The sequence below is a fragment of the Hyperoodon ampullatus genome (assembly GCF_949752795.1).
Source record: "Hyperoodon ampullatus genome assembly, chromosome: 10".
Lineage (NCBI taxonomy): Eukaryota > Metazoa > Chordata > Mammalia > Artiodactyla > Ziphiidae > Hyperoodon > Hyperoodon ampullatus.
Window position 1 is genome coordinate 37,346,800 of NC_136923.1, and position 11,109 is coordinate 37,357,908.

At 58.5% G+C, this 11,109-nt stretch overlaps 1 protein-coding gene across 1 annotated transcript; it reads left to right on the forward strand.

Annotated features, from left to right (window-relative positions):
- Nucleotides 1–1,077: 1,077 nt before the first annotated feature.
- Nucleotides 1,078–6,028, forward strand: TLR9 (toll like receptor 9; the record flags this gene model as incomplete). Its single annotated transcript, XM_079712588.1, is given in 4 exon segments — nt 1,078–1,110; nt 1,823–1,945; nt 1,947–1,961; nt 2,885–6,028. Coding segments are annotated over 4 exon segments (3,219 nt in total). The 3' UTR covers nt 5,933–6,028.
- Nucleotides 6,029–11,109: the final 5,081 nt, after the last annotated feature.

Genomic DNA, 11,109 nt, shown 5'->3' on the forward strand with positions numbered 1-11,109 from the left:
GTCCTTTCTCACCCCGAACACTGGTTCTCAGGTGAGCAGGAAGACAATGCCATCGCCCTCAGACTGCTAAACCACCTGGGCCTGTGCACCAGCTGGACGCCTGGCAGCTTGGTGCCTGCCTGCCATGACACCCATCCAGACGTGGGCACAGAGAAGCACAGAGAAGCTTCCCCCTCCCAGCAGAAGCCCTATTTGTTCTGTCATTCACTCATTCATTTAACCATCACTCAGAAACACTCTCTGTGCCTGTCCAGGGCTGAGTGCTGGAGACCCATGGATTCAGCAAATATTGAGCACCTACTCTGTGCCGGGTAGGGCTCTGGGGACACAGACAAAGAGATCCTTGCCCTCAAGTAGCTGACATTCCAGCAGAGGAATAAGAGAATATACAAGAAACCATGAAGAATCAGTATTATGGTGTGTTAGCAGGTAAAAACTGTTAAGGACAAATTACGTAAAAGAGCTCAGGAATACCCAATCTGGGGTAGGGGGTTTATAAGAATGTCAGAGAAGGCCTCATTGAGATGGTGATGTGTGAGCAGAGACGTAAAGGTGGTGAGGGAGGGGGCTATGTGAGTATCTGGAAAAAGCTTCAAGACAGAGGGAACGGGGACTCCCTGGTGGACCAGTGGTTAAGACTCCATGCTCCCAATGCAGGGGGCCCAGGATTGATCCCTGGTCAGGGAACTAGATCCCTCATGCTGCAACTAAAAGATCCCACACGCCACAACGAAGATCCTGTGTGCCTCAACTAAGACCCAGCGCAGCTAAATAAACAAACAAATAGCACATTCAAAGGCCCTGGGGCAGGAGAGTACATGGGTGTGTTCAAGCCACAGCTAGAAGGCCAATGGCTGGAGACTGGTCAGGGAGGCAGTGGGAGGGCAGCAGATACCATAGGACCTTGCTGGCTATGATGTAGACTGGCTTTGACCCCAGAAAGGGCCATGGAGGCGTCTGAGCAGAGGAGGGACCTAATGTGACCTAAGGGTCTAATGAGAATAAGCTTTGGGGCTTGAGAGCAGAATCAGGACAACCCTGAGGAGGCGATGACTGCACTGGTCTAGGCAAGAGGTGATGGCGGCTCAGACCAGGCTGGTGGACGTGAAGGTGGGGGGCAACGGGCAGATTCTGAACCTGGAGCCAGCAGGACTTGCTGAGGGTCCCGGGTCACCTTGAGGCTTTGGGCCTGAGTGATCTGTTACGATTACCTGGGTCAGAAGGATCATGTGAGAAGAGCCTCAGGGGAGGATGAGCCAGGAGGTCTCAGCTGGTCCAGCCATGGGGTTTGTTCTCTGATGGTGTGTTGGGAATGCAGAGGAGGCCCTGCTTCTAGAGGAAGTGGCAGCTACAGTGGGGCAGGTGAGCCTGGGCAAGGCCAGTGCTGCCCTCCGACCCTGTATGCCAGGCCCGGCACGGCACACAGCCCTGGGGATGGGGCTGCAGGGCAGGAAAGGGCAGTGTGGGAGCTGCTGGCCTGAGAGTGCTGCCTGGGGGCAGGGGCTGAGCAGGCCCTGGCATGGGTGTCAGCGGCCCACCCAGGTCTGGCACTGCCCCTAATTCCACTCTCTCACTGACCTTAGACTGGGCTCTGGGTGGTTGTTTCTCCCCAGACTTCTCAGAGGACCAGTGTGAGGCCCATGTGGGATGTGGCAGATTCTTAGGACAGGCTGTGGAGAAGAGGGGTGGGGGGGAGAGTGGAAAGAGGAAGAGGTGACGGGGCCGGCTGCCACCTGACTATGCAAATGGCCTCTGACTCATTGCATCCCCCCGCCCCGACACCCCTGCCCTGGGCATGGGGTGGGGGAAGGAAGGGGGCTAGGTTATTGCGAAATTCTCACTTCCTCTGTTCCCCAAGCCGTCACCACGGCAAGGGGCTGTGAGTGCGAAGCATCCTTCCCTGCAGCTGCTGCCTAGTCTGCCAGCCAGACCCTCTGGAGAAGCCCCCATTCCCTGTCATGGTAGGACAGCAGCCCTTAGTCCCCAGGGAAGGGGACAGTGGGAAGTGGTAGGGAGAAAGGTGGGTTTGGTGGCTCCAGTGGTGAAAGGGACAGTCACCCAGGTGGCCCTGGGGAAACTCACTGAACCCTGAATACATCAGAGCAGAAGACCTTCTCTGAGCCATGAGACACAAACCCATTGCTTGGGTGAGGAGGCCGGGGCCTAGGGCTGCGCTCAGTGGTGGTGCTGGGCTGCGAGCAAGGGGAGCACCCAGGCTGGGCCCTGTCTGCCCTTTGCTGCCCAACCTCCCCTCCAATCCGTTCTGACCCACAGCAGGTTGAGTGCTTGGGCTGGGTGAGGTGGGCAGATGGGGAAAGAGCTGGGCAGTGCCCACCCTGGCCAGGGCCCTGGGTGGTAGACAGCCTGAGCCCCAGCAGGAGACCCTCATTCCCACCTCTCGGCCAAACAGAGAGGGAGGGCTGGGGGAAGCCTGGTAGAAAGCAGAGGGAGATTTTAAGGGGGCTGGAGGGAAGGGAAGATGCTCCCTTGCTCAGGAGGAAAGAGAAACCTCTGAGGAACGGAAGGGGAGAGTCGGGGAGAGCCTGGGGGGCCTGTTGACCACCTACCTGGCTCTCCTGTCCAGTTGGGGTTTGGTTGAGTGAAAGCTCTAGATCATGAGTCTGGATTCCAGGTCTCAGAACCAGTTCTGACTCCCCGTTCTGGGTCAAAGGCTGGGCCTCAGACCCGAGTCCAAGTTCCCTTTGGGCCTTGGAGGTGGGATGGGCACTGGGCAGAGAAACAGGAACCTTCCTGGAGGGCTGGGAGCCCTGCAGGAGACCCCGGCGGGGGGGCAGGAGAGGTGGAGCTGGGGCCGTGCCCTCACACGGTGCCCACCCCACAGGGCCCCTGCCGTGCCCGGCACCCCCTTTCTCTCCTGGTGCAGGCAGTGGCACTGGCTGCAGCCCTGGCCCAGGGCACCCTGCCTGCTTTCCTGCCCTGTGAACTCCAGCCCCACGGCCTGGTGAACTGCAACTGGTTGTTCCTGAAGTCCGTGCCACACTTCTCGGCCGCGGCGCCACGGGCCAATGTCACCAGCCTCTCTTTGCTCTCCAACCGCATCCACCACCTGCATGACTCTGACTTCGCCCACCTGTCCAGCCTGCGGATCCTCAACCTCAAGTGGAACTGCCCGCCGGCCGGCCTCAGCCCCATGCACTTCCCCTGCCACATGACCATCGAGCCCAACACCTTCCTGGCCGTGCCCACCCTCGAGGAGCTGCACCTGAGCTACAACGGCATCACGACCGTGCCCGCCCTGCCCGGGTCCCTCGTGTCCCTGTCGCTGAGCCACACTAACATCCTGGTGCTAGACCCCACCCACTTCGCCGGCCTACACGCCCTGCGCTTTCTGTACGTGGACGGCAACTGCTACTACAAGAACCCCTGCCACCGGGCACTGGAGGTGGCCCCGGGCGCCCTCCTTGGCCTGGGCAACCTCACGCACCTGTCGCTCAAGTACAACAACCTCACGGAGGTGCCCCGCCTCCTGCCCCCCAGCCTGGAGACCCTGCTGTTGTCCTATAACCACATTGTCACCCTGGCACCCAAGGACCTGGCCAATCTGACTGCCCTGCGCGTGCTCGACGTGGGTGGGAACTGCCGCCGCTGTGACCATGCCCGCAACCCCTGCATGGAGTGTCCAAAGCACTTCCCCAAGCTGCACCCCGACACCTTCAGCCACCTGAGCCGCCTCGAAGGCCTGGTGTTGAAGGACAGTTCTCTCTACAGACTGGACAACAGATGGTTCCGTGGCCTGGGCAGGCTCCAAGTGCTAGACCTGAGTGAGAACTTCCTCTATGACTGCATCACCAAGACCACGGCCTTCTGGGGCCTGGCCCGGCTGCGCAGACTCAACCTGTCCTTCAATTACCACAAGAAGGTGTCCTTCGCCCACCTGCACCTGGCGCCCTCCTTCAAGGGCCTGCTCTCCCTGAAGGAGCTGGACATGCACGGCATCTTCTTCCGCTCGCTCAGCGAGACCACGCTTCAGCCGCTGACCCACCTGCCCATGCTCCAGATTCTGCGTCTGCAGATGAACTTCATCAACCAGGCCCAGCTCAGCATCTTCGGGGCCTTCCCGGACCTGCTCTATGTGGACCTGTCGGACAACCGCATCAGTGGAGCTGCAAGGCCGGCAGCCACCTTGGGGGAGGCGGACAGTGGGCCGAAGTTCTGGCTGCCGTCCAGGGACCTCGCTCCAGGCCCACTGGACACCCTCAGCTTGGAGGACTTCATGATAAGCTGCAAGAACTTCAGCTTCACCTTGGACCTGTCACGGAACAACCTGGTGACGATCCAGCCAGAGATGTTTGCCCGCCTCTCGCGCCTCCAGTGCCTGCGCCTGAGCCACAACAGCATCTCGCAGGCGGTCAACGGCTCCCAGTTCGTGCCGCTGACCAGCCTGCGGGTGCTGGACCTGTCCCACAACAAGCTGGACCTATACCATGGGAGCTCGTTCACGGAGCTGCCGCGACTGGAGGCGCTGGACCTCAGCTACAACAGCCAGCCTTTCAGCATGCAGGGCGTGGGCCACAATCTCAGCTTCGTGGCCCAGCTGCGTTCCCTGCGCTACCTCAGCCTGGCGCACAACGACATCCATAGCCGTGTGTCCCAGCAGCTCTGCAGCGCCTCACTACAGGCCCTGGATTTCAGTGGCAATGCCCTGAGCCAGATGTGGGCTGAGGGAGACCTCTATCTCCGCTTCTTCCAAGGCCTGAGAAGCCTGGTCCTGCTGGACCTGTCCCAGAACCGCCTGCATACCCTCCTGCCATGCACTCTGGACAACCTCCCCAAGAGCCTGAAGCTGCTGCGTCTCCGTGACAATAACCTGGGCTTCTTCAACTGGAGCAGCCTGGCCCTCCTGCCCCAGCTGGAAACACTGGACCTGGCGGGAAACCAGCTGAAGGCCCTGAGCAACGGCAGCCTGCCGTCTGGTACCCGGCTCCGTAAGCTGGACCTCAGCAGCAACAGCATTGGCTTCGTGACCCCCGGCTTCTTTGTTCTCGCCAAGCGGCTGGAAGAGCTCAACCTCAGTGCCAACGCCCTCAAGACGGTGGAGCCCTCCTGGTTTGGCTCCCTAGCGGGCACCCTGAAAATCCTAGACGTGAGCACCAACCCGTTGCACTGTGCCTGTGGGGCAGCCTTCGTGGATTTCCTGCTGGAGGTGCAGGCTGCCGTGCCCGGGCTGCCCAGCCGAGTCAAGTGTGGCAGTCCGGGCCAGCTCCAGGGCCGCAGCATCTTCGCACAGGACCTGCGCCTCTGCCTGGACGAGGCCCTCTCCTGGGACTGTTTTGGCCTCTCCCTGATGGTGGTGGCCCTGGGCCTGGCTGTGCCCATGCTGCACCACCTCTGCGGCTGGGACCTCTGGTACTGCTTCCACCTGTGCCTGGCCTGGCTGCCCCGGTGGGGGCAGCAGCGGGGCGCAGACGCCCTGTTCTACGATGCCTTCGTGGTCTTTGACAAGGCGCAGAGCGCAGTGGCCGACTGGGTGTACAACGAGCTGCGGGTGCAGCTGGAGGAGCGCCGTGGGCGCTGGGCACTCCGCCTGTGCCTGGAGGAGCGTGACTGGCTACCTGGCAAGACGCTCTTTGAGAACCTGTGGGCCTCGGTCTACAGCAGCCGCAAGACCCTGTTTGTGCTGGCCCACACGGACCGGGTCAGCGGCCTCTTGCGTGCCAGCTTCCTGCTGGCCCAGCAGCGCCTGCTGGAGGACCGCAAGGATGTGGTGGTGCTGGTGATCCTGCGCCCCGACGCCTACCGCTCCCGCTACGTGCGGCTGCGCCAGCGCCTGTGCCGCCAGAGCGTTCTCCTCTGGCCCCACCAGCCCAGTGGCCAGGGCAGCTTCTGGGCCCAGCTGGGCACAGCCCTGACCAGGGACAACCGCCATTTCTACAACCGGAACTTCTGCCGGGGCCCCACGACAGCCGAATAGCACAGAGCAACAGCCCAGCATGCCTCATCCCCCCACCTCTACTTGCCTTTCTGCCTGGGATGCCCCAACCTGCCTTGCTCTGCAAGACCACTGCTCTGCCTCCCTCTCCCCCGCTGGCATATAGCAGGCACTTAATAAATGCTACCGGAGGGCCAGCAGCTAACCCTGAGCTCACTGGAGGTGTGAGTGGGAGGAAAAGGGGACAATGCTCCAGGCCTTCCTAAAATGAAGGGGAGCAAGAGGTGATTTGGGGGTAATTGTCATGGAGAAAGAGGGAGGGCCCACGGGGCATGGGTCCGCAGGGGAGGGAAGATGCTAAGGGCAGTTGTGTTCACTGGCATCTTTTCAGGGGAGTCTGAGGAAGGTCACCGAGTGCGGCCTTGGTCTTTCCCAGAGGCAGGCTGGGTCTTCTGCCCCTGTCAACCCCTCCCCAGATGCCCAGGCCTACCGAGCTCAGCATTCCTCTGGAACTGGTCTCAGGATCTACCTCCCTCACCAGATGGAACTGAAGCTGCCTCAAGGGCAGAGAACCTGCAGGCCCCCTTCATTTCTGACTGGCGCCAGATTCCTTGGAGGCGGCGGCCCTGGGGAATGTTCATTCCTAAGGAGATGGGGAAGGTTGGAGGCAAGTTCAGAGGGGTGATTGCGCCCTCTGGTGGCCATTTCTGTGCTGCACCCAGGAGGCTGGTCCAGGCTGGGGAGAGGAAGGCCTGCGGGTGAATCCTGGCAGCAGTGAGCTGAGAGTCAGGGAAGATTCTAGGGTGAGCTCACAATCCATCCCTTTCTGTTTCCACCTAGAGCACATGCTGAGTCTCTCTGTTCTGACATCAAATGGACACCTAGATGAGCCGCCACCTCTCACAGCTGATTGCACTTAGGTGAGAGTTGCAGCCAGGATGGAGTATGTGTGTGTGTTTCTAGTTTTGATACTAGATTTCAGTGTAGATTTTGGGATACTGCCAGGAGCCTTGATGCCCACATGCCCAGTGTTTGGAGACAACCTGTTCACGGTCTCCACAAGTGTTTGGGGAGTTGTGGGTCCTGTCAGGCCCAGAGTTCTTGTGGTGCTTTGCCCAGGCCAGCTGCCTCACCATCCCCACAAGTAAATCTGCCCTTTGAGGAGCAGCGGAGACACTTGCAGCCTCTCAGTCAGAGCCGGGGCCTGGGGCGGTGGGAGAGTGGAACCAGCCGAGCTGGCCCAGGCCAGTTTGGGGCAGCTCACGGCCTCTGGGCTGGAAGGTTGGAGCTCATGCAGACTTGGCTAATCTTGCAGCCCTGGTGGGGCTGGGAGGCTGCTTTTGCCCTCCCTCCAGGCCACAGCTGGGAGAGAAGTATAGGTTTCCTTCTCCTTTCTGACCTGGGTATAGGGGCTCCTGCAGGGGGCTGGCATCCCCTATTATCTGCCTGCCTGAAAGAAAGACAGAGGAGGATCTCTGACGCACCTATCAGAAGCCCCACAAGGGCCCTGACCCAATCCGGCTTCTGGAAGGGCAGGCTGAAGTTATAGCGTGGCCCCATGAGCTTCCGTGGCCCATGCCTGGGGAGAAGAGAAAACAGGAACCATCCTTCCCCCAGGCTGGAGTCTTGGGGGAGGCCCCTGCTGAGTGGCTCTGAGACAGCTCTGGCAACATCTGGAGCAGGAGGCAGGGCCCTGTCCAGGGCACCACATTTTGCATGTGGGAAGCACAATTTGCCTGTCTCAGACCAACAGAGTCTGCCCTCGGGTAGTTCCCAGCTAGAGCCTCCACATACATGGTCACTCACTCATGCTCCCAGACCTGGTTCTTTTGGGGCTGAGGATTCAGAAGAAGAGCATTTTGGAGATGAAGCATGGGGGCTATGTTAGGAGCACTGTTGGGCTCCGCTTAAGTGAGTCTACCGGTCCATGGTGCTTGGTTCAATCTGCAGGGAAAGGCTCTGCTGCTGTCTATGGCGTCGGGGCCAGAGCCACTAACCCAGGCCCCACAGGGGGCGCTAGGAGCTGGGCGGGAGATACCGTGGTCGGGAAGGGCACTCGTGGCTGGCTCCCAGCCCTCTCCTCCACACTGCTGGACATCCTCGACACTGCCCACGGCGCAGCTCTGCAAGGCTGTGGAAGAGATGAGCCTCAGGTCAGATTACCTGGGGCGATCACCAGCTCTGCCATTTGGGTTATCCTGTGCAGGTGACCTCCCTTGCAGAGCCTGTTTGCTCATCTGAAAATGGGGATGGCCAGAGTTACTCTGCAGGCTGTTACAAGGGTTTGTGGTAATGTGTGTAAAGTCTGGGAAACCTAGCGGGTCCTTGGTGGTCATTATTAGGCAAGGGACTTATGCTGAGGACAACTAGCTGATGTGGCTTCGAGATTTTCTCTCTCCACCCAGAGATGGATCCTCCTGAATCAGGGCCCCTGCCCAGAGCACTGAACGGGGTTTGGAGGCGAATGTGGTTGAATCAGAGGCTCGTGAAGCCGGGAGGAGGACCGAGGTGACTGCGGGCCCTGGTGTTGCCTCCCTGTGCTTCTTTGCTGTTGGGGAGCAGTGTGTGCTAGACAAGTAGAGGGCATGAGACTCAGGACAACTTGACGGGAAGAAGTGTAAATGTAAGGAAATGCTACCTGCTAAGATTCTAAGCTACAGCTCTCCCTTTCCCCTCTAAGACATTTTATTTAACACCCTAGGCTTCTAAATATTCTTGGGAAACTTCCATGACATCATACATTTTCACACTTGGATTCTTATTAGAAGCCAAGCTTCTCCTGTGTAAGCAGTTGATAAATCCATCCACTCCCTCCAGAACATTCCATCATCCTTTGTTCTCATAACCACCAGCAGCAAGAAGTTGAGCTCATGACCTTGTTGACCCAGCTGGCTCTGAGTCTTAATGAGAAGGAAGGTGGGTCTCGTTAAGCGTTCAGGGAGAGACAGGACCCAAGGTAGAGGGGAAACCACACTGGGCGGAAAGGAGGTGGAGGGAGTTCCAGGCGTGGGAACGTGTAGGACAATGGAAAGGCCCTGAAGGCTTTCGTGAGGGAACAGAGCTGGGAAGGCTGAGTGAGGCATGTTTCCTGAGCAGAAAGGAGGCGCGTGGTTTTTCCAAGGGGACGTGACTTCCATCACGCCCAGCGGCCTGCCCAGGTGTGTGGCTTTATCTGATGGGACCAGGACTCAGGGAGCTCTTTCAGTGCCTGGGCTGATTAGGGGCGGGGGGCCACCCCCAGCCGCCCCTGGAGCTGAGAGAGGCCAGCGAGGCCAGGAGGCTCTGTGTCCTCCGGCTGCTTGGTTGATCTTCGGCTCACCTATTCTTTCTGGTAAAGTAGCCTTGGGTGTTCTTACTGGTCCCTATTATGGGCTGAATGTTTGTCCTCCCATGGGTTGAAGCAATAACTCCCAGGTGATGGTGTTTGGAGGTGGGGCCTTTGGAATGTAATTAGATTTAGATTAGGGCAGGAGGTGGGCCCCTTGTGGTGGGGTTAGTGATCTTATAAGAAGAGGAAGAGGGAAAGGTCACGTGCATTTATAGTGCGAAAGCAGCTGCGTGCAGGCCAGGGAGAGGGCTGTCACCAGGAACTGAATCTTCTGGCACCTTGACCGCGACTTCCAGTCTCCAGAACGGTGAGAAACAAATGTTTGTTGTTTAAGCCCCGCAGTCTGTGGTGTTGCATTACAGCTGAGACAGTCCCCTTTTGTTCACTCAACACATTTACTCAATGTCCACTGTGTATGTCAGGTACCGTGCACAGCATTGGGGAGAGAGAAACAAGGAGAATGACAGGGAAACGGTCAGCAGGAGTGGTGACCAAGGCTTTGAAGGGAAGCCCGGGGAGAGGCCAAGTGATGGTGAGAGCACAGGAGGGGCTGTCTTAGTCCGGGGGCTCAGGGAAGGTCTCCTCGCGGACGCTTGTCCTGTGGGAAGAGAGGCATCCACACCATGATCCAGGGAAGAGAAATCCAGGAGAGAAACAATGGCTAACACCACCAAGGTCTGGAAGCTGGTGAGAACGTCCGTGGGTATTTGAGGCCCAGGAGTACGCTTCCACACGTGAGGCAGAGTGAACAGATTGGGGTGGGACGGGAGATGAGGCTGCAGAGCTGGATGGGATCCTGATCCCAGAGAATGTCATCAGTCTGTGTGACAATCTAGAATTTAATGAGTGCAATTCGAAGACCCTGAAAATTTTTCTACAGGGGAGGGACAGGATGTGATATATATATATTTGTTTTTTAGGCTGCACTGCACGGGATCCTAGTTCCCCAAGCAGGGATCAAACCCGGGCTCCGTCAGTGTAAGCGCCGAGTCCTAACCACTGGGCCGCCACGGAACTCCATTTTTTTTAAAAGCTCTCTCAGGCTGCTGTGTGGGGTAGAGGCTGGGGCGGGTGCCAGGATGATGGTGGCACGAGCAGGATGGTAGCAGTGGGAGGTGACAGGAAGTGGCCTGAGGTGTATCTTCGAGGTAAAACGTACACGACTTGCTAACAGTGTCACGCGTGGGCAGGACAGAGTTGTTTTCCACATGAGAGGCAGGAGTAACTGGGTAAATGTGGGAAGATGAGGAGAAGGGCAGGAAGGGGAGGAGAAGGGCAGGAAGGGGAGGAGTGGGCAGACCCAGGGCGCCCTCAGGAGCTGAGTGGTTCAGGTGCTTGTTTGCTGGCCCTCAGTGACGTACAGCTGGAACCGGAAACCCAGGGCTGGGGGAGATCCTGTGCAGGGAGGGGAAGGGTTACATGTAGTTAGAGATGAACCCAGGGGGCGCTCAATGTTCAGAGAAGGACCAGTTCAGGAAGGAGGAGGGCAATCAGGAGAGGTCAGTGGCACGGAAGCTTAGAGTAAGCTGTAAAAAGGCCAAGGACAACCACCTCAGACACCACTGGGAGATCCAATGAAAGGAAAACAGGAGGCCACTGGATTTGGCAAGAAGCAGCAAGACGTGGCAAGAAAAGAGCGGCCTCCACAAGGAACAGGCTGAAGGACCAAGTGGGGAGGGCTAAGCAGAAAAGGGGCAGAACAGAGGCAGCAGCTAGATGGGGGTCAAGACTGAGGGGGAGCCTGTTTTATTTTTAGGATGGGTGAGAGCCTGCTGCAGGCCAATGGGGAGAAGGCAAAAGATAGTTGCAGGAATGCATGAGAAGCCAGGGGACCCAGAACACAAGGGGCACGAGTCAGAGGAAGGAGCACAAACGCCTCCACTTTGAGGGG